Genomic DNA, 26,218 nt, shown 5'->3' on the forward strand with positions numbered 1-26,218 from the left:
CAATAAGTGCTATCAGATTGTTAACAAGTTTGAAAGATGTTTTCCTGTTGCTTTGTTCGCTTCCGCACCAAGCGGTGTGAGCGTAAGGTAAATTCCCCCATGATAAAATCATTTTCGCATCGCTTTCATGTTTGACTGCATTGGAGTCAGTGTGTGACTGTGTGTTAGTTTATCTCAGCAATTGCATGTTTAACTTTTAAATAATTGACAGAGCAACCATCGTAGTGGTCAGCTATTGATACGAGACCGGTTGAAACACATGTATTGGTTTTAAATACTTTAAAAAAATCGCAAACATTTTACGAACGTAAATAATAAAAATCTGACTTTACTAATAATAAGTTTGCTCTTTGATCGTTGTTTTAGGAAATTAAAATTATTTCGGGTGTTGTGAATATTTTGTTAATTCTTAACTTTGATTTGTAAAGTGGTTACAGTATGCCCAATGACAATTATTTCATTGGATTTGAGGAATGTGTGAAGGATTCTCCAACTTTTAGGTAAATTTTATGACAAAATTTTTACATGATAATAAAACTTCAACCACTGCAAAATATAGAATGTTTACAACAACACAGTAATATTTCATGAAATGGCATGATTGGCAGGATCGCCCCACTGCACAGGTCCTTGCTTGGCGATCACAGCTATCGTATCGCGATCATGAGGTTTGCAGGCTTAGCAGCCCAGGCATTGCAGCCTAGCTGGATCATGTTTACAACAAGCAACATATATATGTTTTATATAATAAGAACATTTATATTTGTTAAGAAAATAAAATATTTGTTCTTTTAAATTTATTTTAAAAGGTATCTACTGTTAAGACATACTATCCACAAATACTTGGATAAACTTGAAATGCAAAATTTAAATGTGTTGTAAAAGTATTTTTGAACTGTTTACAGGGAACAAGTTCACCAATCGGAAATAGATGTTGTCACCCTGGAAAGTCATCTTGATAAGGTGACCATTGTGATGTAATAATCTGCTACTGTTTTATTGAATGAGTGAAAAATCTTGTCCCATATTATTCAACAAAAATAATCAGATTTGTTGGTTTCATTTTCAAAGTTGCTCATCTACGTATTCAGTCGAGTTAGAATTTGAGAAATATTTTCTGTTATCTCCTTTCAGGTGATAAAGCATTGCAATGTCGCGATTGAGACAGGAAAGGTTTACAACAATGCAACCAGGTATAAGTGAAAAAAATGTAGCGATTTTGTATTAAGACTTACAAATTATGCTTTTTAAGGGGTTTTATTGAAAGTATTGGAGACATGGCGTCACTGAATGCTGACAATGATTTTGTGCAGGTGTGTGCTTGTTTGTTCATTAATAGTTAAATACAATATTTGCAGCATTGATATTTAAGTAAAAACTATGCAAGGTTTTTGGTATGTCAGTATTGTCATAGTTTTTTTAAATTGATTTATGCAATAATATCTGTAGTTGTGAAAATTTTCATGTGGCCATTTTTCCAACACAACAATGCTTTATCACAGAAATCTCTTAAGAAGTTTGTCGGAACTATGAACGAACTCACAAACTTTCAAACTGTGAGTGACCTTTCCTTCTCTTTAACGACCAAATAAGGAAATAAAATCATGGATCTACTGTGACTGAAATAAATTCTTACCCTGTTTGCATTCCATAAATATAATATGCTGCATTCTTACACAATTGCAAATAACTATTTTTGCAAATAACTATAAGTCTGTGCTTAGTTGTAAATCTACTCATGCAATTCTTGTACTTCCTTTAACTTTCCACTACTTTCAATGATACATTGCTGCAATGTTTGGTCCGTTTCCTGTTGTAAGTTAAGTCCACCACTATTAAATACTGTCAATACATTCAGTGCTTTAATGTAGGAAATTGAGAAAATTATTTGGTAGTAAATTGTGGCAGTATTCATGATACATGTATTGTTTTAGACCTTGCATGACCAAGCAAACCGTTCAGTGAAAACTCAATTGAACAACTTTCTTAAAGAGTAAGTATATACAGTGGGATGTAAGTTTGTTTTAAATGATTGAAAGATTTGAAAACTAAAATGTTAAAAACGTACATAATTATAAACCGCATGTTATGATACAACTGTAATGTAAACTTGAATTGCAGAGATGTAAAACATGTTCGCGAAGTGAAGAAAGTGTTTGACAAAATGTCCGATGAATATTCGTCAGCTATGAGTAAACACGCTGCCGTGAGTCGACTAAAACCTCATGAAATTGACGAAGCTGTAACCCACTTAAATTCAACACGCAATTCATTCAGAAGCGTTTCAATGGATTATGTCAGTGAGGTAAGAAGTAGTTCAATATAACGTCAACTTGATCACTTTGCATTTGATAAGTTCCACAAGTTTTACCTGCCTTTGTTAAATTTAGAAAATTTGATATATATTGCAAAAACATTGCTATTACATTATGGTGATGAAGAAAAGATAATAGAATTTGTACATTTATGTTTCAAATATAATCTGTTCTGGTTTCAAGCAATTGACCCGCGATCACTTTCACTCTGTTCATGTTATGACTCATTGTGTGTGGGCAATAGGACAATCTAGTGCTAGCAATGCAATTCTCAATAGGATTCGCAACTGACAATGTGGTCAATAAATCAGTTTGGTGCATCATAAAATGTTTGCGTAAACATGGTTTCATTTCTGTGTCTGTAGTTTCTGGTATTTAACATCAACATGTTTTTGTTGACAGACAAACTTGTTACACAAGAAGAAGCGATTTCAAATCGTCGACAAAGTATGTCCAGATTTATTGAATTTTCATAATATTCAAGCTAATGTGGCTTGTTTGGAAGTAAAACTCTCCATTAGTACTGGAGTAAATGCTCAGTAATAATCACACAATTTGTTACTTTTGTGTATTTTATTTCCAGATGCTTTCATACATGCACGCCCTGTCAACATTCTTCCATCAAGGTTACGACCTTCTAAAAGATCTGGAACCTTTCCTGAAGGAAGCATCAACTAAGGTGAATAACATGCAAACTTTATGCTAATGAAGATTTGAATAAACTATTTGTAGTTACGAAGTTAAATTTCAAACACAACCTCATAAATTGTTTCCACAGCTGGAAGAAATGACAAAATCAACTGAAACTCAACGCAAGTCAATGTTGGTTCACCAAGAAAGACATCGTTCCATGGTATGATTTCTGTGTGACATACTACTAATCCAACACAAATAGGGAAAACTGCTACTTCGGTTTAGTTCACAGTTGAATGCATATTGCTGCCACAACCAACATTTTTCAATTTAAGATCTGAACAACTGATGTTAAAGCCATAATATTGGAGAGCTGCAGACAGGGTGTACACACACTGTTTCGTCAATTTAGGATCTAAACAACCAGTGTAAAAGCACAGTGGCACTGTTAATAGCTGCATTGATGAGACCTTACAGGTCGAAACACCCTGTCTGCAGCTCTCCAATATTATGGCTTTTTTACAAAATGCAGCTCTCATTGACTATTATGGCTCTTTTGCGCATATAATATGATGTTAATTGTTTTATAATAATTTATAAAAGTACTTGCATGAATTTTCCTGACTGTTTATGTAACTACACCACAGAGTTCCAACACAAAGTTGTTAAAACCAAGCAATTGGGGTCACAACCAATCTAAATGAAAACTCAGAACCCCTTCCTACCTCTTGAGTTCCACTTGTTGTGCCAACAATACTCTCACCTACAAGCGCTCATGTATAAGTTGACGTGGTTTGTTGTTACCCACTTTCACTTTGTAGACTGGAGACAGCGGTATGTTCATGAAATGCATATCAGACGCGATAGTTATCGAAGGCCATCTTTTCAAGCGTGCAAGCAATGCATTCAAGACTTGGAACAGGTGTGTGAACTTTTAAAAGCTTATCATTTAATTATCTTTATTGTTTTTGTTGCATTCTTATTTGCCACATGATTAGTGGAAGTTGGTATCAGTAATAATATGATTTAACATGGCTTCAGAAATTATGAAACGGGATATTTATCATCAGTTAAGAAGTTTATGTGGTGGTCTGGTGTAGCTGCACCAAGAACTGAGCCTGAATCTGTTATTTTTGAGAGGTTGTATTCATAATTCAGGCTTTTAGTAAACCAGCTTAATACTAAGGATATTATGTAGTTGGTGGCTGGCTTTAATAGTGGGCCAGGCGGTAGTTAGATGTTGTGTAGGAACGTTTGTAGCGTGAGGGAAACTGATGCTTATAATTCAACCACCCATAGTTAAAACTTGTTGAAACAATTGACTTGGTAACAGATGTTATAAGGTACAGGAAGCTTTTGTATTTAATGAATTTAATCAAGTTTTTAATTCTCAACCCCTTGTATTGAAAACACACTATGCAAGAACTTGTAAAAGACACCATTAACACATTCAACTTAACTTTAATTTTTCCATCACTGCATTTTAGTCAATAATGTAAGCATTAAAAAATGTTTTTCATGCTATTTGTGAGCAGAGTTTTTTATAAAGTTTGCAGTACATGACTTTATTTTCATAACATATTTTTAGTTTTCCGTTAAGACCCAACTTCCCTATGTGAGTTGGCTCACGCTTGAAATAAACCCACACTGTTTATTGTTTCAGACGGTGGTTCACCATTAAAGACAATAAACTATTTTATCAGAAGAAAAAGGTGAGTGTAGTATGACTCAACATACCTCTATATATTACTGCTAATCTAAGTTGCATTGCGTTCCTAGTTCCATGAATTTCTTGGTCAATAATTACAATAATATGTGCCCCAATCTTCTTGTTGTTAAAATAATTGCAATATTTTAACACATTTTTTAATACAATTTTAACAGAAATATAGCATCCTATGTAGGAAATGTTTCAAACATTGTTTAAACGATTAGTGCGTTTGCAACACCCCTGTAGAAAGTGTTTGCTGAATATGAAGTAATTTTTTGTAAGGTTCTACAAAATCTGTGTGGATTAACGCCATGAATATAGGTTGACGAATGACACCAAGTGACTCGTGCTAACAAAACACATTTTGTTGCTTATTTCAGTAACAGGAAGTGACATGTTGTTGTTTTGTCGCAATCGCAATTAGAATCCTGCTTTGTTGCTTGAGAACTAACAGGACACAGAATAACCACAAAAACATTTTCAGTCTTAGCGTTTGTGTTTATTCACGATAAACTGTGGTATTTCCACGTGTTCAGATTGTTTCTGCTTGTTGCAGCATTATTCAAAGATCTGGAACGATAAATCTATGAATTCTATCTAAAATATTGTCACCATTTTTTGTGTGCTTCATTTGTAAGGGGAAACCATGAAAACAACAGGCTGATTAAACACCAGTAGTAATATGCCAGGCTGATTAAACACCAATAGTAATATGCCACAACCTTTTTATCAGGATGACATGACGGTAATAGTTGAAGACATCAGACTTGTGACCGTACGCCTGAACGATGAAGTGGAAAGAAGATTTTGCTTCGAAATTATTTCTCCTGGTAAAAGTTTTCTCCTACAAGCTGAAACGGAAGATGCCAGGATGGCTTGGATCAAAGCTATACAGGTAACTACATGTTATGTGAGTATGTGGAGTCAAAATTCACTAAATCTGTACATTAGTTAATTTTGTGACTTTTGTAAAAATGTTTAAAGGTAATTTTGTTTGTAATGAAAATTATTTTTAACTTCAGTCTAGCATTGGAAACGCATTCAAAGAGACGATGGAAGAGATGCAGGTAATCAATTGTAACAGTGACCTGAGCAAGTCGATCATTTAAAGATTTTTTCTAAACTTACAAACAATTTGGTTTGCTGGTTACATTTGTGACACTTAAATCAAATTTTGTTTGCATTCAAAAAAATCATTAACTAAATGTTAAATCTATGTTCAAAATAATTTGGTAAAAATGAGAAGTGTAAAACTGCTTGATTCAATAAGTTATTGTTTTCGAACAATGTTGTTTTCCTTTAGACTCCAGGCAACTTGGCAGTTAACAAAACTCTGACATCAGTTTCCAGTCCTCTGTCTCGATCCTCGTCTTCATCTTCTTCCAACAGCAACTGTAAGTGAAGATAAATGTTGGAAAACTTTTGGTGAAAAAATCTTGAACAGTATTAACTGGGTTTAAAACAATTTCCAACTGTGGTGTTTAAATGAATTTGAGGAATACCTGCAAAGAGCATTCACAAACATCAATATCTATAAAATAATGTTTGCAAGAAATTTTTTTTAGTTTTGTGAAATTTCAAACCAACATAAATTAAACATTTTTACTTTTATGTTCTTACAAGTGTCAGGTGAAAGTCCTGTCCAGAAGAAATCTGACAATTCGAATCCGACCTCATTTCTAGAGGACGGAGGCCACAATATCATGGCAAGGATTTACCAAGTTCCTGGGAACAGAGTTTGTGTCGATTGCGGAAGGAGCGGTGAGTTTTCAAGATTATCTTTCGGTCATTCTAAAGTTTTTGTTGGCTGTTGTACCTTAACTTTCTGACAAAGATTTGCCAACAAATTCGATCTTAAAATTTTTATTATTTTTACAAAATGTACAATTAAGTCCTCAATTATATTCCAAACATTCAAACAGTTTTGTTGTTTCAGATCCACGCTGGGCGAGTATCAGTCTCGGTGTGACACTCTGCATTGATTGTAGCGGAGTCCATCGTAGCATGGGAGTTCATGTGTCAAAGGTCAGGTCGCTTACAATGGACAAGTGGGAGCCAGAAGTGGTGAAAGTATGTGAAGTTTGCATCGACATGGATAATTTACATGATAATCATAACTGTGCATGGAACATACAAAACAACTAATGGAGACCTTATAGGTCGAAACAGTGCGTGTATACACCCTGTATGCAGCTCTCATTGATTATTATGGCTCTTTTGCGCATATAATGGAGAAATATTGTAATAATTTCTTCAGTGAAATTGTAAATTATTACAAACTGTGTTGCAGATTATGATGAGATTGGGAAACGAAAGAGTGAACGAAATCTACAACGCAAACCTTCCCCCGGAGAAAAAAATCAAACCAAGTTGTTCGATGTAAGTTTCTCAATAGTAGTTGCCAGAGTGGCAAAAACAAAAGTTTATGGATTTGTTGTTTCTCATCTAAAATCACCAAGTTTCTCATCTAAAATCACCTGAATCATTTGTACACAGCCCTGACCGGCAGTCCTACATTCGATCAAAATATGTCGATCAGGAATTCTCGATGACCCTGCCTTCAGTATTCGAACACAGACCAGCTTACCATGGGGTTAAAGGTCAGAAGTTTACTCGGTGGGCCGTCAGTCGGAGAAGAAAGGCCGCAACTCAGGGAAAATCAAACAATGTAAGTTTATCTTGGCACTGAAATTGATTTCAACAAACCAGGAATTCTTTCTAGTTGTTAATTTCAATATGACATCATAACTCTATTGTCATAATTTCCTTTATTATTTTGGCATTTTCTGCCTTAGTAATAGATTTATTTAAATTTACAAACATTTTTTTAGCAAACTGCTGCAGTTTCTGTCAAGGAAGAAATCGTAGTGGGTGACGATGTCAGTCCAGAAACAGGTAGGGTGTCACTTATTGCATGCCACATGTCTCATCTTGCATGCCATGTGTTAATGTTCACCCACAGTGAGAGAGAGAGCATGCCAGTTGCCATGGGGCTAGCAAATCTTTTTTGAAATACCGAAACACAAGATTGGCATGACAACCTAACACAGCAGTTTTATTGCGAGTGGAATTTTTGTTTCTTTTTAAATAAAAAGTGGGGGTTTCCCAAACTATGGGTTGCAACCCCATTTGCAATATCTAATTTTGGTGTCACAGGAAATATCACCCAAGACAGAGTTTTAAATAAAGTTTTATCTTGTGTTGATATTCGTCGATGGAACAGACATTCTTGTTGAAACAAATCCTGTTGACTTTATAAATTTTATGTGGTTTGAACGTTGATTTGACGAGGAGCGAGATGTCCACATGCACAAAAGCATTAAAACCACCACAATACTTTGATATAAAACCCTGGGCAAAATTAACCGCAAACAAAAACTTACTTAAGTTTATGTGAGTGCATTATTGTTAAACAGCGTTAAAAGTTGAAAGTGGCAAGCGTGACTCGCTCTTCCAACACGATGAACTTAACTTCCTCTTCTCTTACTTTGACTCACGTAAGTTGCCCTTCCAGCACGGCGATTCCCTCCCTTGCATGGCACTTTCCTTGGGTGGTAGCACTATCCTATTCTTAATTCCAGTGCCAACTATTTCTACACCAACAAACCTCAAACAAATTGTCCAAATACTTTCACAAAGATGAAATCACGTTGTTGTTTTGGGAATTCTTGTCCCTGGATTCTCTTTTAATTCGTGTTTGAATGCAAATACACGCTAAACATTCAGGTGGTAAATTGTAACCATTACACATTACTACCATTTTTTGTAAAAAAATAGTCCCAATAACCAACCACTTCTCTATGGTTTCAGTCAACTTACTGTGTCTTTCTTTTTTCAACCCCTATCTTGTTGCATGGCCAGGCTCAGTAAAGTATTACATGAGTTTGCAAGTGTGTTAATGCACAGTGCTTTCTGTAGTTGTGTTGAACCAACAGCATTGCAATTAATCTTTCTGCAGTGTGTAACAAATGCTTTAGAAACTTTTGAGCAGATTGCTATTTATAAACCAGAGATAGCATTTGGTACATGTGTTATTTAAAAGTAGAAGCTAATGAATTATTTCCAATTGATGTCAGAAAAATTCCAGCCTATAAACTGCAAATCTTTCATAAGTTTTTGGTTAAAACTTTTTAAAAGTAATAAAATATTCCTGCTATCTCCATTTTAGAAAACTAACAATTGTCTTGAGTTCAAGAGTGACAGCATGTGGCAAAGTTGTTTGTTTTTTGCATTAGTTTTTGTTTTTTTGCATTTGTTTTCTGTTTGTTTAGATGAATCAGATGGAGTCCCAGACGACATGATTTTGTTTGGCCCTTCCACATCAACTGGTACAAGCATTGTTTGATATTTGGTCCCTAATCATAAAAATTAACAATATATGGTTCAAAAAATGCAAGAACAATGTTTGCAACTATATAAGACATTTTGCAATACTTTTAACATCATGTACAATTAATAATTCTTGTTAAGATGTTTGATGAATATTTGCGTTAAAAAGTAATTGCAAACGTTACGGTTAAAGTTTGTGTAAAAACTTGTTGTAAATTTAGATGCGATTAAGACGGTGAATGAAAGTGACGTAATGGACATCAGCAAACTCCACCCAAACCTGCTTCTATTCAAGTATGATTCTATCTTGAATTTTTAACTAATATTTAAAAGCTTAAATCTGTTATAAAAGAATTACATATAGTAGCAGTCTTTTAGGCACAATAAATGTGTTTAGTCAAGTTAACATAATGAAAAGAAACTTTTTAAAAATATTTTAGGGCCACGGATGCAGCTAATTTGCCGGTGATGATCTTGGCTAAAAGTAACAAAGCTGAATTGAATTGGAAAAATCCAGATGCAGATGGAAAAACTGCCTTAATGCAAGCTGCTATTGTGGTATGTGGTGTTTTTATGCCAATACTGTGTGGGTAGGGATTATCGTGTCACATTGACAAAATTTAAACTTTTCTCTTTGGTAAATTCACTGGTTATAGTAATCTTCATATCTTGAACTGCATGTAATGATATTTTGATTATTGTTCAGGGTTGCATTCCAGCTTGCGAATATCTTTTGTTGAACGGAAGCAAAATTAATGAGATAGATTCAAGATTACGGACAGCTTTGCATCACGCCTGCATTCACAACCATACAGGTGACTTTCAATGGTGGTGCGATGTGACCGAAAATACTCATAAACCACATTAGATGTGTTTTACTTAGTTAAGTTGCCATAACTTATTTGAAGATTGCTTTGCCATATTCACGTTGAGAACAGCCAGCTCATGTTATTGGTTTGTGTTCCAGGAGTTGCTTGTCAGATGCTGAAGAGAAAAGTTGACGTTAATCTTGTGGATGAGGACGGACTTTCAGCACTTGACCATGCAGTGGAAGCAGCCAATGCTGATATCGTTACTTTGTAAGCTGATATCTTTTCACAATTATCAAATTGTTTAACTTTCCTTCCGTGCAACGATTTGTTTAGAATCCGCTTGAAGAAAATGAACGACCAGATGAGGGAGGATAATAATGCAGGCCACCAGAGTAAGGGAATGGTTCTTTATTTTTGATTTCAATTAAACATGTTGCAATCTTAAGTTTTTGTTGAGTTCCACAAAGCTCTTCTTACTCCATCCTGATCATTTACTCCCACAGCTGATGCGATTGTGTCCGATGTCTTCCGTGATTTCTCCTCGCGAACTTTTCCCAGTGTTCATTCCCCTGATGCTCAGGACGCCAACAAAATGTTCGGAATTCTCGGCGGATCCAAACCCCCCCTTCAGCAACCTAAAAAACCCACACCATTGGCGCCACCTGCCGACAAACAACTGGAAACTGGGGGCGGTGCAATTACAGACGGCGGAAAAGTGATTCTTGCCGAAAGCGAAGATCTTGACGGCATAGAATCCTCGGTTTAGTGGCCACTAGATGGCGTCGGCTATATGAAGTCGCCATAAAGGTCAAGGCAGCGTTGCCATGACTACTGGGGCAAAAGTTCAGTCAAGGTCATCCAGGGGCAATATTTTTGCATTTTTCTTCAACTTCTTGCCAAAATATGACGTCATCACGAACAAACCTTGTAATATTTCGGACAATGTCGTTTGTGCTAAGTGCACTTCATGGGATGAATAGAATGTGGTTCATTGTTCAACCGAGTGACGTAGTGCTTGTGACGTACTAACAGTCACCTGTCAAAATATGTCAGTCTGTTTTCCTGGGTACAGACACTTTCTATATTAACTGGGATAGTTGTATTCTGACACAGGATAGTGCACTTCATTCATCAGCCATTGCTTGTTGTCAGTAAAAACCTTTGTTGAGCGCGTCGTTGCTACCTAAACCTGATGGCAAACAATCCAAACTAAATTAAAAGTGTTGTTTCACTCCAACGAGATCATCCACTGTGTAATTGTGACCGTTAGTCAACCGAAACTTGTGCCACACACGTGGATGTACCAACACACTGCCGCCCAAACACACAACTTTTCATCATATAAACTTCACTATTGTAATCACATTTTGCATTATCCATGCTTTTCGTGCATAACCAATGGAGCCAATATTGTTTTTTATTGACCTGCGGAGAGGAGGCAACTGTTTTGAAATTGCCAAGCAAGATCGTGAATTTGGAATCTGCCTGATTTAAAATTTCCGCCTCATTCATTTCCGCTAATTATAATTAGCTGTATTTAAACCAATTAATTTGAAATTACAATAGAATGTTTTTATGCACATGTTGTTTGTTCGTCAGTGATTTTATATTTTGTTTCGTCACAATGCACCAGTATTACGCATTTTACATCAGTGCCGAATAAAACCATGCTTCATTCTATTTTAACATAATCCAGTATTCCCGATGTAACAAACTGATGCATAATCTCATTATTTGTCAACAGATGCAACTGAATTAAATTTGTTAAAACAAACTCCATCTACCATGTAAGTTGGAAAACGGCGCCAATTTGCCACGTGGCAAAATAGTTTTGCTGAAGTTTCTTGGCTGCAGCATCTTATAAGGTTGTTTTTTTTTGATAAAACCACAATATGAGGATTGTGAGTGGGCGCATTAGCTGAGATCCGTGGTTTCCAAACTTGTTCTTAGAGCGGTGTCCGCTGCTGCAACGCTCGTGACCTCATCGCCCTCTTCCGCAAAAAAAAAACAAATTACAAGCAAATTATGTCAACTAATTTATTGCAAATGTGAAATTCTTGGGCTAAGTTCATTTACATTATAGGTTTTCGAGGCGGTTAAAATCTCCTGGAAGAAGAAACATCTGATTTTTGCTTCACAACCAGTTTGCTCGCCGTGGGGCGCCAAGAAACCATGGCTTAGTTAAAATGTATGACCTCACTCACAACTGCTGCCTGTAAACACGTGATAAATTGTCGAACTTGCGCGACGCGTTCACGGGCGCTGCTCTCGGTTTGCGGAACTTCAGGCAACGCGCGATGTTCGCTTTGTCACCGAAGACGAAATATTGGCGTTTCAGGGTTGGGGCAACAGGTTTGTTGAATAACATGTTGTTGATGTTTAACTTGTTGCTTGTTTGTCTGTTCGGATCCTCCTCATCCTTACAACTCAGTGAGTGTTTGATATCAAATTGAAACAACAATATAGCAGGCAGTTACGTATTACATGTGGGAATTGTTCTTGATGAGAAACACGTTGTATTGTATCCATTTTTATGCAGTTTGATTTGTTTTTCTGTGACAAATGTATTTGTGTTGTGCAGTTACGTGCGATACGTCATTCTCCACTTTAAAAAGAGAAGAGAATTTGTTGTTGTGTTCTTCTGGTTGTTCAGTAAGTTCATCTGCTTTATGCGGGACTTGGTTTTACGCCCACGGCAGCATTTGCCAGGCCGCCATCCATTCAGGAGAATGTCCAACAGGTAAATTGATTCAATCTTCGTTGGAAGTCTCAATTTGTTTGTAATCTAGTGGCACTCGCTAAAGAGGGTTTAAAAAATTTAATTAAATAATTTAAACTCATATAAACAGCATTAATTAATTGTAACTAAGCGGATCTTCCTACAACTAATGTTTGTTTAGACAGTTTCGCATGATGCATAATATTTTTTGCCGGCAATGGAAGGGGAAATGATTTTTCTAACAGGGTTGTTTACACACGAAACTAGTGACCCAGTGTCGACGTCGTGTTGTATGTTTTCAACAGCTAAAGTGGAATGCAGAGTCACCGTCTATAAATCGAGAGGTCAACCATCATATGATGGATCGACTCGTAACGGAGTTGAGTCTGTTTCATGCCAAGCTTCACCCGTCACCTACAGCTTTCAACGTACAAATTTTATCGTTGCGAAACATGCAGTAGTAGATGAAAGCGTGCTTGTAAGGATACAACGCCTACATCCAATGACTGTTCTGATTAAAATAATATCGATCAACAATCGACGCTTTGCAAATTGATACATTTAAGAGCTCGTGTGGCACGAAATTTAAGTTTTAAAAATCCTGAGATTTTTAGCAAAAGTTGTAAAATTATTTTGTCGATTTCTCGCTTACGCTCATGATGATTCACCATTAGATCAGGGCGCCAGGCGTTGTATGATCGATCACAAATTCCTTATTATCCGTCGCCGTCAAGTTCAATGATGTGCCTGCTGCCAACTCTACCATGCGTAGCTTACTTGTGTATTCGGTTTAATTTATCATAGCAAGCGAGTAGTTTTCACCAAACGCTTAAGAAAAACGCAAAGCCTTTTTTTTGTTTTTAGGAATTGGAAAAACAACTTGTTTTTACACAAGTTCGGAAACACAAGAAAGTTCCGAAGGCCAGGCTCCATTTTGTCCCAGTGATGAGCAAGATAGTAAGAAATTTCTGTAAACAAATTTTAACATTTACATTAATTCCTCTTCTTTATAGCATGTGACGATTGTGCAGTGAACCATTGCAAGAATGGAGGGTCCTGTGTTGACGTCATCAACGGTTTCTACTGCAAATGCAAAGATGGATTCCATGGTGGTTTGTGTGAATTTGGAACAGGTGCAAAACCTCCACGTAACTGATTCACTGAAATAACGAAAGTATGTTCGCAGATGTTGGAATTCCCGATACATTAGTTGAGACCAACCTTACCACTGGAAACACAACCACACACAATAACACTTTGGACGTTTCTAATCAAACAAGTATTGGTAATGATTCAATAAGTGGTGGTCCTGGCGGTAGTAGGGATTTATCAATTGGTGGTAATTCAACATCAGATGAACCAAACGTCGGTGGAAACTTGGAGAGTGACAGCAAACCAAGTAATGGTAATATATCTAACGTCGGTGGAAACTTGGAGAGTGACAGCAAACCAAGTAATGGTAATATATCTAACGTCGGTGGAAACTTGGAGAGTGACAGCAAACCAAGTAATGGTAATATATCTAACGTTGGCGGTGGAAGAGACCAAAGTGATAGCATTACACAGGGGGTTCCCAGTTTGAAAAACGGCAACAAAAATCCTAAAGAGGATCGTGATAATCCTAGAGGCAGCGGTGATCTTGAAAACGGCGATGATCGTGATGGAGATGATGATCGTGATAATAGCGATGATCGTGATGATAGCGATGATCGTGATGATAGCGATGATCGTGATGATAGCGATGATCGTGATAATAGCGATGATCGTGATGACTATGATCGTGATGATAGCGATGATCGTGAAAATGGCGAAGATCGTGATGACGGTGATCAAGATCCCAAGAATCGTAATAAGGGAAAAACCCGGAAACCAAAAATTCGTATTGGAAGAAAACACAGAGGTCGCAAAAAACCACGTGGTGGAAATAAGGCGGGAAGAGGGAGGTAGTCTAACAATGACCGATTTCGACCAAACACGAGGAACAATCGACGTGGGATGGGGAGATAAACTGAACTAAACAGTTGTGCTCTCTTCGATTCTGTGGAAACCCACGAACCTTGTTATGCATCTAATGCAGCTTGGCACTTGCCAGCTCGCCCACTGCCACTGTTTTCGCAAATCACCATAATTTATTTTTAAATCCGTTTTATTTGAAGAAACATTTCGGCAACAATTAAACGAACGATGTTTGTGAACAAACAAGCAACAGCACGAATACAATTGTTACGTCATTATTGCAAACAAAAAAAGCATGCGTAGAATGGAACTTTGTGATCAATATTGCTGATCGTTCACGTGACTGAATAAACGCGCATGATTGGTCAAGTGGTCACGCTTCATCCTTCTAGACTCCTGATGTCACACTTGGTGACCTTGGACTTCCCCCGGTCGTCCTTGGTGATGCGGAGGAAGTTATCCACGTACCGAGATCTTCCCAGGAGCTCCACGAAGTCCTCATCGTGGGTAATGACGAGGAGTTGGAAGTTGCGTTGTTGGGAGCGGGATTCGATGATGCTGAGATCAAAAACATGGTGGAAATCCCATGAGAGCAGTTTATTTGCAGGAACGCATTATTATTATTATTTGAAATACTTATTATCCGTCACTGTCAAGTTCATTCCACGTTTCTCGATTTAAACAACGGAGTGGTAGCGTATGGGAGTCGGAGGCGACAAGCTTTTACCTGCCAAGAGCTTGGGCGAGACTTTCTATGTTGTCTCTATCCAGGTTTGTGGTTGGTTCGTCCAATGCCAGGATGCCACAGTTGATGCAGAAAGTTTCGGCCAGAGCAAGTCGAATTACAAGGGACGCCAAAACCTTTAAACAATCACAGGAATTAAATTTACATTTACTTGATTATTTCCCCAATTACAGAAGGAACCATTAAAAAAAATAATAAACGTCAAATTGACGAGAGTAAAGAAAATCAATTTTATTGAAATGAGAGAAACTCTTCCGTAAATTTTACCTTTTGACCAGCGCTGCAGCGCCCTCTCATGTCCATCTCGGTGTCCCCTGTGTGCATGACCACCCTGTAGTTAAACACACGTCGCGAGATGGCGCTGGATCCCGTATCTTCGCTGCTGCAGATTTCTATGTAGTCGATATCTGTGACCCAGTTCGTTGGTGGTTAGAAGTTTCCTCAGTTAAGTTATTTTAGTCACAAGTGTTTGTGGCAAATTTAATTGGATGAAAAAATACAAATTACAATCCTTCCGCTTTTAACTTGGAAGAAAATCAGTTATAATTTAGTTTCCAACTTGTGACCTTTCCCTCTGTAAGTTTGTTGCCAGAGGTCACGGATAATCTTGTTGATCTCATCCATTTTAATCTGGTGAAACCGCATGATGGCGCGGTCGAGTGCTTTGTAATATTTCGATAGATCTTGGGAGGCGAGTTCAAGGGTTACCGAGTTCACAAGGCTCTGCTTGTAACGATCGTCCGCTAACCTGGGGTCAAACCGGTGAGAGGTTAATAAAGTTCAACATACTAATCCTCCACATCATGGAACCTGTATTCGTCTTTTCCAAGTTCAAGTTTCGTTTTGTTCAACTCCCTCCTCCATTCATCCTGGCGAGCGAGGGATCTTTGCTCCTCTGCATCCAACTTCTTCCGCTCCTGGTCCAACCTCATCATCTCTCTGTTACGTCATAAACATGTGGAATGTTAGTCGTCACAATCGCGCAAAAGCAAACATTTAAATTAATTCTCGACCCTTTTTTCGGTAAGATCACGTGTAAAGATAAAATAAGCACTAAAACAACACCGGTAGAGGGACAGTGTAAGTTTGTCAAAGCAATCGCCATAAATTAAAACCAAAGTTTAGCGACAAAAGTTTTCTGTTGAATTTGTCACAAAAAACCCTAAAAATATTTAAATTCATAAAAAACCTCCGAAGACTTTCCGCGTCCATTCCTTCCAACTCCGATTCCAAATCCTTCACAGTTTTCTTCACTTTCTCAATATCCTGACGTCTCTCCCTTAAAGCCGAGTTGTCTTCCAAATCTCGCTGTCGATCCTCGAATAAAACAACTAGTGAAATATCCCGCTTCGCTACAGCGAACTCAGACCACGTTTTAACCACACAGCTACGCGGGGAATCCCCAAACAAGCAGGTTTACCCACGTGACTTACTGTGCAGGTCGCGATTTCCTTCTGTAAACTCGCCACTTTGTTTCTCACTTCCTCTATATTGTGACGTAACAATTCGAGCTTCGATTCAACTTTTTCCTCGATCTCTCGCGTTGTTTCCTGGGACCATTTTGCAGAGGTTTCGATTAAAAATAATTTTACAGTTTGATAATTTTTGTGTAATTACATACTTTCATAATTTATTCAAACATTCTTCTTCAGCTGATGAAGTTTTGGGAAATTTCCCACAATAAAATTAACCATAAAAAAATATTGAAAAACCGCAAAATGCCGTTGTTTATAACTTTTACGCCACCGGCACAATCACAAACCCTATACAATAAAACCACCGGCACAGTTCACCTTCAACTGACGTCCCACACCGGATGCTTCAAACTTCTCAATATCGGAATGTTTCGCAATAAATTCCCTTTGTTGTGAAAGAAGATTCTGGAATTCCCGGTTGTTTTCCTGCATCTTTTTGTCGTTTTCTTTTGAAACTTTTGATTTTCTCGTTTCAAGCGCTTCCACTTTCCTGCGAAATATAATTGTTTCAAAGTTGCACAGAAAAAGATCGCAAGGTCAGTAGATTATCATGAAAAAGAACTTTTGCCTTTTTTCAAAGCAAATATCCTGTGGTGGCTTAAATTTCATGCAGTTAAACGTTACCACCCGGGTGGCTTCTAATAAATAATAAAATATACCACAATAAGGGTTATGCGCATTCAATATCCCCTGCAATTGATATTTCATTAAATTCACCTTTCCAAAGGTGTAAGTCTCAATTTAAGCTCATCAATTTCATTCTTCAAACGCGAGATGTCGCCACAGAGCGCGTCATTTTGTTCCTTGAGCTGATGGGATTTTTGCAAATCACTTTCGAGCTGCAACTTCTCCGCCTAAAAGATGCACGAATTAAAATGGTGGGAAAAGTTATTTCAATCACAACTATTGAAACGAAACAAAATGTCATTTAAAGTATTTTAATTTGACCAACAAAATTATGACGGAAATCCACAATGTCATGAATTTCCGGACAAACAGAAAGTTTTCAAACCTGAGCCGCGTTAACTTTTTCCTTCATCTCGTTGACGAAAGAAGTTTGATTTTGTATTTCCCGTCGTTTGTCCTCAATCCCCTGCAGAGCTAACAGACAACATGGTTGAACACAAACAACTCCAATATATTCACTACAAAACAAAACGTTGTTCAACCTTCATTGTAACTTTGAGATAATTTCTTCCTCTCAACATTCAGCTCATCCAATGATTTCGATGACGTCATCGGGACACGTGACTCGAGACGGACAATCTCAAGTTCAACTTTCTTCGCTTCGGCCTGAGAACAACAAACCGTGATAAACTCTAATCCAGTGTTTCCCAACCGGTGGCACGCGAGCATCTTTCGGTAATTTGCGGATATAGTTTGAGATGAAAAAAATGCAAGTGATCCCAAAGTATTAGTTACTTCATCCCCTAGGTTACTTTGTAACACTCAACTGGGTGGTACGCGTGGAAATTGTTTTACCTGCAAGTGGTACGCAACTACAAAAAGGTTGGGAATCACTGCTCTAATATTACAGAGCTCTCAGCGACAAACTTTCCCAATTTCGTGCGGAAGAAAAAAAAGACTGAATTTAAGTTGAAATGTGGATATCAGACATAAAACAAACGAACAAATCTTGTTAAATTCACTGCCTACAAATATTTTTTCCTAAACCCAAATATGGTTTTGCAAGATTCTTTAAGGATATTTTGGCAAACTCCCCAACATTTTCACCAGAAGAGTTTCAAAACACTCACCACTAGTCGGTCAACTTGAGCAACATCGGACTCACAAGATCTCACTTTCTCCTCATCGGATTTCATCCTGGTCATCTCCTCCTCCAGCATCCGATGTCTTCCATCAATCTCATCCAACTTCTTGTTCAACTCACTCTCACGATGACGTAATTTGGGGATTTCCCTTCCGAGACGATCCAGCTCCAACCTGGGGAGAAAATAAATTTTAGGGGAAACACCTTAGGCAAGAAGATAACAGTGTTTCAAATAATTTTTTTATGGAACCCTCACTTTTTAGGTTTGTTGTTGAGCAGAATTTTATGTCGGTCTTGTTTGCTCTGTAGCTCCCTCATCTGGCTGTCAAGCTTCTTCGGGACAAGTTCAAGCTTTTGTTGCAAACTTTCTGCAAGTTCATCAATTTCCTGAGAAAAACACATTAATATTATTGGTGTAGTTTAACAGCCAAATGAGGGAGCTACAGAACAAACAAGACCGACATAAAATTATTGACAAATTATTTCCAATAAAATCCATGTAAATTAGCAGGATGTTTCTTCCAAAAATAATAACTCTTTGTAAATGATAAACCTACTCTTGTTTGGATTCTCCAATGTTAAATATTTGTACAAACTCATTATAAACTCTGTGTACAAACCGAGGTCTCTTCAAACAGTCTCTGGCACAGTGGACAGGGAATTTCACTTTTGTCGTGTTGTCCTTCTGGGTTGAGCTTCTTCAAAAACTTTTTGTACATATACTGAATTCCATCGGTAAGACCTACATCAGACATATTATAAAAGGTTGTTCTAATGCACAAACAAACATTTGGTTTTGGGGATACACGAGCTGTAATATAATAAATGTTTTTTAATTATTTATCGTAAACATCTTGTTACCTTTGTTTCCTTGCAACTCTTGTATTTCCTTATCAAGTCGTACAAGGTCACTTTCAAGGTCGTTCGACCCACAAAGTTCGAACAAGTCTCCATCCAATTGTTCTTGTTTCCGTTTCTTTTCCATCATTTCTTTGCTCACAATTTCACGCTGAGTTTTTTTCACGCTCATTTGTTGTCTGTTGGAAAAGAGTTTATAATTTCAGGCCAAATATCACAATGTACATTTATAACCAGATTTGTCAACATAAAGTGGAATTTTTGGGTGATTTCACTAAGTTTTGGTTGGCAGAGACTTATAAACATGTCATAGTGAACCCACCTTTCATGATCCAAGTTGTTTTGCAATTCTCCAATCTCTTTATTTTTGTGAGAAATCCAATCAGAAACTTTCTTTTGATCTGGAAACATGGATGATGTCATCACCCCGACATCACGTAAAACTTTTCCATGCTTGCTTCTCATTTCTTCAACCAAACTTTCTTTGTTCATTTTCTCACTTTTCAACATTTCCAACTTATTTCTATAACAAGAAAATGTTGAAGAACTCCGGTTCATAAACTTTTGACAGAAATGTTAATTGTGCTTGAAAGCACCAGCAATGCACTTTTATTGAAAGGAACAGGTACCTCATTGATTTTTGGAGTAGTTTTTTTTTACATATTACAGAGGGGAGAAGTCCACACAGAAACCAACCTTGTTTCTAATGATTTTTGCAGTTCTTCAATTTCATGTTCAATCGCTTCAATCTGTTTGGGAAGTTTGTTCTTTTTCAAACTCAATCTTTTAATTTCCTCATGTATCGGCTTCGCATCAAACGAACTTTCAACTTTGGCGAGATTTGCTTTCTAAAAGTTAACATTGAAAATCTTTTGCTGCGAAAAAATTAACAAATGAAAACCTCGGATGTATACAAAATATATTTTGCGGACAAACTTCTGTAACCAATAATATTAGAAACATAGAGATATTATTACTCACAGCTTCGTTAAACTTCCTCTGTAGCAATTCCAACTGACCGCTGTCTGATGCATTTTGTAGGCGGGATAAGTCTTGTTTCACCTGCAAAGAACATTTGAACTCTGGTACTCAGTTTTTTAGAAAAAAACAACCAAACCTTTGCATGTTTCATCCTTTTATCCGTTAATTCTTCTTGTTTATGTTTATGACTCTGAGCAACCTCTGTCTTCTCTTGTAACGCAGAGCGAAGGTTGCCGTCAACTTCTTTTAACTCTGCGTCCAATTTAACCTGAAAGTGATTGAAAACCGTGATAACAGAAAGCTAAGTTTATGTTAAACAAACACAACAGTATTTCAACTACAATATATTATTAGAAATACATTTGTACAAAAAAAATCTTGATTTGCATCAAAACATTCCAGTTTAATTAGCAAACAATCCACAACCTTTTGCGATCTTAACTTTCTTTCTTCTTCTTCAACATAATTTTGAAACAAAGAAATAAATTCATGGACTTGGTCTTCTGTAATTTCTCTTATACTGAGGCCGGCCATTCCAAACTTGTATGATTTATTGAAACTTTTAATCAAGTTGTCTCTTGTGACTTTTTGAGCTTCAGCATTTTCAATTTCTTGTTCCAGTTTTCCTGAATGTTAAAAGTTCGTAAATATTTTCCCTGATGGATTCCTTTTTATTCAAATATAAAATTACTCCTGCTTTTATTTACTTGTATGGTGATTCCCCCCAAAAAATGAATCTAGACCCTGATAATCTCCAAAAACATTTTTAAATACAACTTTTAAGATAACACGCAAACCTTTTCTGACAGACAACTTGTTTTTCTTTTCATTCAATTCCGCCATTTTATTTTGGAAAGGTTGAATTTTACTCTCACATTCTCGTTGATTTCTTTCCATGGTCAACAGGGACTTCCCCTGTTCTTTCTGCAATTCCTTCAATTGTTGATCAGAACCCTGGTTAAATACGTACAAAAATCAGTCAATAGAAGTTTAATTTCAGGTTAGAAACACAGCAAGTGTTATCAACTTAGCATCTTAACTATGTGTATTTATGCACACTGGATGCAACATCTTATTACCGGGTAAAGCTGAATTGGTGGCATCGGTTGCATTAAGTTTGTCAAAAATACAAACCAAACGGTGGACAAATTTGTTAAATTACTCACGTTAAAAATGTTCCGAATCCGTTTCCTCAGTTTTTCCTCGTCTTCGACCATCTGCTGCTGACGACTCTTCATTGCGCCAAGTTCTCCGTCCATTTTAACAATCTGGGATTGCTTCCTTAAAAGTTCAGTGAGTCTTTCCTGGATCGGTCGCATCTTTTCATTTATTCCCTCTGAACTCTGTTTGGCCGCTTGTAATTTTCTTTCATAATCCTGCAAAAGACAATTCACATTTTCAGTAACTTTTTAACAGCCCATATTTGTGACTCCAGTACACCAGGAAACAAAAAGAACATTGGCTTTGTACGATGTTTGTTTGTTTGTTCAGCACTGTGCGTTGTAATCAGTTGTGTTGATTTCAACATTTTCACATCACTTGTTTCTGTGGTTACAACATAATTGCTACCTCCTTTTCCCGTTGAAGACCCAAAGCTTTCTGGCTGTTCTTCTCCAGATATTCCAACGCCACATTTTCTTGTTTCATTTCTGATGTTTGGAGTTTTTGAATTTTTCTGATTTCATCCAAAGCTTTTATGTATCTGAAAAAATACAATTTCTTTTCACAATTAATAAATTTACCGCAAATTTAACTAAAACTATGTTAAAGAAATGTTGTTTAAATGAAATTACCTTGTGGCAGCAAAAATGTCATCGAACTTTTGTTTAACAGACTTTCCTTCGCTTAACGGCCAGTTTGATTCTTCTTGGTGACAAAATATCACATTGTCGAGTACAGCTTTTGAGACTCCCAGAGTGCTCACCATTTCACGATTTAACTCCGCACATTTCGAAGTAATTGAGACTCTTTCTCCATTCCTAAAATAGAACAACTTAAAACTTTTATAACACAATAATAATTTTTTTATAGTGATTCTGACCTTTCCTTTGTAATAACTCCATCCAGAGTTTTGAACTGAATATTTTTTGCTTTTTGAATCGCCTGCAACGCTCTCTCGACAAGGATCGTCTGACCATGAAGATTTCTACACTTTAAACGAACCTGAAACAAAATTTCTTCAATAAACAATGATTCACATTTTCAGACAATCATTGGGATTTTAACCACAAGAAATGGTGAAATTTTAACATTTGCACCATTGTCATTTGTGATGGAAAAAAAGATTGTTTATTACTGAGTGTGCAACACCTACCAACCTTAGCTCTGACTTCATTTTCATGTGCAAGCTTCGGGTCATGAACAAAAGCACCACCTTTTGTGTTTAAAGGATGTTCTCCTGTTGTTGCATACTTCAAGCATTCTATGATGGTCTACAAACCATAAACCAATCTTATGAGTGATGAAGCTATTGACTATTCACTCACCTATTTAAACCATTTGCAGTGTTAGATTATCAATGCATTTAACCCCATATTGTTTGTACAGATGACCTTTACAATTTTTGAACCCCTGTTTTCCAGTAAATTTTATTGTTTAATGCGAGGCGACCTAAATGTTTTGTACAGATATTTCAGTTTCCAACCATCTTCTTCATTTCATTCCATTGCAAGTTTTCTTTGTTTACCACCATTATAGGAAAAGTGTTGGATTTTAAAACTTAATTTTGCGTTGACTGCATTGTTTTTTCTGCACTTTTCTCCTCACCCACCGTTTTCCCAGCTCCGTTTGGGCCAACTAACAATGTCAGAGGATGTTCGAACTTGATGACTTGCTGGTCTTTGTCGTTTGGGCCAAAAGCCCGAATGCCCATAATTGACATCACATCTATCATAGACATGACTATGTTTATGGTGGCTACTATTTAGGGGAAGCACCTTCAAAAGAAACCAGCAGCTTTGCATAATGTTAAGTTGCAAATTTGAACATGCTTGTTGTATCACTTTTTTGGAAGCAATGAAAAGACCAAAAACTTTAAGCAGGAACGTTGAATAACATATGGGACATTTACAGAATAAGCAAAACTTACAGGAAAGCAACCTAATCGTACTAACAATGCTTCTTGTTCGTACTCTTTGGTAAAAACTACAATTTATTTTTGAGCTTGTGGATGGTTTACACACAGCATTAAACAAAAACTATGTATTGGACAATAACGGGATTCATGACCGGACAAAACAGAAATGATAAAAAAGCTACGTTCATAAAAAGTGTCATAGGCCATAGTGGGAGGGGTGAAAAATATTTTGTTTTGACCAAGAGCGGTTTCATGTTGATGATAATATTTGGCAAATTATGACGCAGTAAAAAATGGAAGAAAATCAACCCATGACCAGTGAAATGACCCAATGTTAAATAGGGCTCCGTACATTTCTGACAAGTTATTATTGACACAGAAGTTGGATTGCAAATTTTAAATGGTTGACAACGACTCACAGAAACAGAAAGATTACATATGGCTGACGAAAACATTTAAAATATTCACTACATGGTAGATTATGACTGTTGGAAAGTTATGGGACATGTAATTGCATTTCGCGGTTTTGCTTTGTTTGACAGCAACCACAGTAACCTGGAATTAATTTTGTCAAGGTCACCAAATTGCTTCCATTGTCCATTTTCTACATACAGAGTGCCATTTTTTTTGTCGAGTGACCTTTCAAGCTTAATCAGATATTACAAGCTTGAGTAAGCACCTAGTTCAAGTTGCACAGCTCACTTCACAAAATGTCCAGACATAAATTTCATTGTAAAATGTTTCATATTTGTGGATTAGCTTTTCAAAATGCACCTCGGCCCCTACCCCCCCTTTCACCTCTACCACGAGGCCCACCACGTTGACCCCGATTAAATCCCCTACCACCACGGGGGCCCCCACCCCGAGGTCCTGGACCCCCAGGCGGGCCACCACCCCTACCACCACGATTGAATCCCCCAAAGCCCTGGTTAAACCCTCTTCCACCCCCTCTATTGCCGCCCCTGTCAAATCCACGACCTCTGAAATTGCCACCACCCCCTCCTCCTCCTCCCCGACCTCTAAATCCACCTCTAAACCCCCCGTCCCCAAACTGCTGGAACCCAAAATCATTGGGCTGCCCAAAATCTCCACAGAATCCTGGGTCATAGTTTTGTATCGGTCCTTTAGGTGGAATTGTAAGCAACAGCTCCAAGATGCTTTTGATGCAATTGGAAACGACGTCACTGGTGCCTGATATTACACAGATTCTATCCGTTGATCCTGGGCAGCAATCCTGATCCACTTTTATCGTTGCTCCAGTCTTGGCTCGCAGATCTCTTATTGTCAGACCCTTCAGCCCGATGATGCCTCCAGCCTGGCTCTGGTGGACGAGCATTCTGAGGCTGAACTTTGGGGCTTCTTCACCTTTCTGAAACCTCCCACCTTCCGTGATCACTGGAAGAATTTGAACCACAATTTTTCCACAGTTTTCGATGGAAGCGCTAACCTGCATCACACGTTCATCCGATTCATTGTCATGAACATGAATTTGTGCTTTATAATCTTCTCGCATCTGCTTAATTACACTTCCTGCTCTGCCAATTATGCCACCAGCAGTTCTTGAAGGAATTAAGCATCTAAAATCAACATTTTCATCAAGATTTCTTGATCGTTTTGCTGGAGTGAAACCATCACCTCCCTGCTGTGCTTGGTCATAGGATCTTTTGGCCCCAACATCTGGTTGAAACTCCTGCTTGTAGTTATTTTGATCTTGATTTTCGGCTCCATTTCCACCATTTGCCGAGTAATCAGCTTCTTGTTGGTCATAACCTTCGTATTCTGCTTGGTAGTCAGCCATGATGCTGATTTGTACAAATAAACTTTATTTATTCAGACACGACTCCCTATATACACTGCATAACACAAATATGATGAAATAAAACAAATGAAAACCCGCAACTTATTCAGTTCCACAAACCATTCCCTTCCCGCGGCATCTTGTCTTGTTCCTATTTTTGGCAAAAAATATCCCATGCGCCAGAGGGTTTTTCAAGTCTATTATGGGATCGGATTATTGTTAATTCGTTGCCTATTCCTCACCGCTGTGGAGACCCCGACGGCCTATAATCGGCACCAATTCTATCCATTTCAGATTAAACTGTTCTAACTTAAGTAATAACGGACAATAGAATAACTATCTGCATCGATAATTCTTCCAAAAAAGGCGATTCTTTTCTACAGCTCTTTCATGATTAATTTTCCTGAGTGAAATGCAAAAAGAACGCCTAAAAGATAAATATTCAAAGTAAAGCTCAAAACAAGAACTTTAAAAACTATTTACTTAAGATTTTGTTAAATATCTTTCCATGTGATTGCTCAAACAAAGTCTGGTGACAAAGAACTTATTTGTCAGACAATTTACACAGAATCGTGTTGTATTTTGTGACAATGCGTCGTCAGGTTCTAAATGTATGAAGTATTCTCGAAGTTTTCTTGCCATGTTTCATAGAGAACAAAAAACGAATTGTGACGTAATACACCCCGTACTTAAATCACAGCAGAAGCAGATTTTTTGAACTACTCTTGACGTCATCAAAAAGGGGTAATCCAAGGTCAGGTCGACTAGGTTGAAAACCTTTGAATTAAAACCTTTATGAAACTACTCATGCAGAACGCGTAGGTGCACAAAAACGCGGGCAATTAGCAGACGCGTGGATCACGGCAAGAATACATGCGGCCAACCTGCATGGCATAGAACGAGCTCTGACGAATCTGTGGGCATTTACTTGCATACCAGTGCTGGTGGAAGGTGTTACGCTAGAATTGAAACCATGGCGGGAAATTTGAAGTCAAGTTTGTGAGTGAATTTAACTCGCGTTTCTACGTCATAAAGTTGT

At 37.4% G+C, this 26,218-nt stretch overlaps 3 protein-coding genes and 1 long non-coding RNA gene across 6 annotated transcripts; 2 read left to right on the plus strand and 2 right to left on the minus strand.

The window, feature by feature from the left end:
- The first annotated feature begins 364 nt into the window (after nt 1-364).
- On the plus strand, nt 365-11,468 carry LOC145902319 (arf-GAP with coiled-coil, ANK repeat and PH domain-containing protein 2-like). Of its 3 annotated transcripts, XM_082990250.1 has the most exons (28): nt 365-500; nt 906-963; nt 1,135-1,193; nt 1,253-1,313; nt 1,503-1,556; nt 1,935-1,993; nt 2,122-2,305; nt 2,718-2,762; nt 2,899-2,994; nt 3,094-3,168; nt 3,770-3,870; nt 4,612-4,660; nt 5,393-5,554; nt 5,682-5,726; nt 5,963-6,053; nt 6,283-6,420; nt 6,596-6,729; nt 6,950-7,038; nt 7,156-7,327; nt 7,491-7,554; nt 8,076-8,156; nt 8,931-8,987; nt 9,210-9,282; nt 9,429-9,546; nt 9,695-9,803; nt 9,956-10,067; nt 10,134-10,192; nt 10,304-11,468. In XM_082990250.1, exons 1-28 carry the CDS (start codon nt 439-441, stop codon nt 10,564-10,566), a joined length of 2,670 nt encoding a protein of 889 aa, XP_082846376.1. In that variant the 5' UTR covers nt 365-438; the 3' UTR covers nt 10,567-11,468. The 3 variants fall into 3 exon arrangements, with proteins under 3 accessions (XP_082846376.1, XP_082846377.1, XP_082846378.1); XM_082990251.1 differs by lacking the exon at nt 8,076-8,156; XM_082990252.1 differs by lacking the exons at nt 8,076-8,156; nt 8,931-8,987.
- A 1,385-nt stretch (nt 11,469-12,853) lies between these two features.
- LOC145902346 (uncharacterized) lies at nt 12,854-13,991 on the plus strand. The gene is made up of 4 exons (XR_014402596.1): nt 12,854-12,947; nt 13,384-13,476; nt 13,533-13,652; nt 13,706-13,991. It is a non-coding gene; the product is annotated as an uncharacterized LOC145902346 (long non-coding RNA).
- A 313-nt stretch (nt 13,992-14,304) lies between these two features.
- Nucleotides 14,305-23,216, minus strand: LOC145902315 (DNA repair protein RAD50-like). The gene is made up of 27 exons (XM_082990245.1): nt 23,076-23,216; nt 22,624-22,737; nt 22,347-22,468; nt 22,099-22,284; nt 21,875-22,007; nt 21,472-21,681; nt 21,103-21,259; nt 20,732-20,931; nt 20,442-20,573; nt 20,306-20,386; nt 20,021-20,172; nt 19,647-19,847; nt 19,328-19,503; nt 19,087-19,208; nt 18,723-18,853; nt 18,453-18,639; nt 17,865-17,988; nt 17,708-17,796; nt 17,413-17,549; nt 17,014-17,185; nt 16,654-16,770; nt 16,410-16,537; nt 16,031-16,159; nt 15,787-15,968; nt 15,488-15,627; nt 15,203-15,336; nt 14,305-15,033 (listed from the first exon to the last, which is right to left on the minus strand). Exons 1-27 carry the CDS (start codon nt 23,202-23,204, stop codon nt 14,856-14,858), a joined length of 3,963 nt encoding a protein of 1,320 aa, XP_082846371.1. The 5' UTR covers nt 23,205-23,216; the 3' UTR covers nt 14,305-14,855.
- Nucleotides 23,217-23,241: 25 nt separating this feature from the next.
- Nucleotides 23,242-25,230, minus strand: LOC145902332 (heterogeneous nuclear ribonucleoprotein K-like). Its single transcript, XM_082990265.1, has one exon. It carries the CDS (start codon nt 25,177-25,179, stop codon nt 24,145-24,147), a length of 1,035 nt encoding a protein of 344 aa, XP_082846391.1. The 5' UTR covers nt 25,180-25,230; the 3' UTR covers nt 23,242-24,144.
- Between the last annotated feature and the right edge of the window lie 988 nt (nt 25,231-26,218).

Source organism: Ascidia mentula, chromosome 5, assembly GCF_947561715.1.
Source record: "Ascidia mentula chromosome 5, kaAscMent1.1, whole genome shotgun sequence".
NCBI lineage: Eukaryota > Metazoa > Chordata > Ascidiacea > Phlebobranchia > Ascidiidae > Ascidia > Ascidia mentula.

What these genes read in the sequence shown, in the direction of transcription:
- LOC145902319 (XM_082990250.1), top strand. Translation starts at nt 439, where the DNA reads ATGCCCAATGACAATTATTTCATTGGATTTGAGGAATGTGTGAAGGAT. An exon ending in CTCAGGGAAAATCAAACAAT is followed by an intron (nt 7,328 to 7,490) that starts GTAAGTTTATCT and finishes ACATTTTTTTAG; the next exon opens with CAAACTGCTGCAGTTTCTGT. An exon ending in CTTCTCTTACTTTGACTCAC is followed by an intron (nt 8,157 to 8,930) that starts GTAAGTTGCCCT and finishes CTGTTTGTTTAG; the next exon opens with ATGAATCAGATGGAGTCCCA.
- LOC145902315 (XM_082990245.1), bottom strand. Translation starts at nt 23,204, where the DNA reads ATGTCTATGATAGATGTGATGTCAATTATGGGCATTCGGGCTTTTGGC. An exon ending in AAAATGAAGTCAGAGCTAAG is followed by an intron (nt 22,469 to 22,623) that starts GTTGGTAGGTGT and finishes ATTTTGTTTCAG; the next exon opens with GTTCGTTTAAAGTGTAGAAA. An exon ending in AAAAAGTTAACGCGGCTCAG is followed by an intron (nt 17,550 to 17,707) that starts GTTTGAAAACTT and finishes TGCATCTTTTAG; the next exon opens with GCGGAGAAGTTGCAGCTCGA.
- LOC145902332 (XM_082990265.1), bottom strand. Translation starts at nt 25,179, where the DNA reads ATGGCTGACTACCAAGCAGAATACGAAGGTTATGACCAACAAGAAGCT.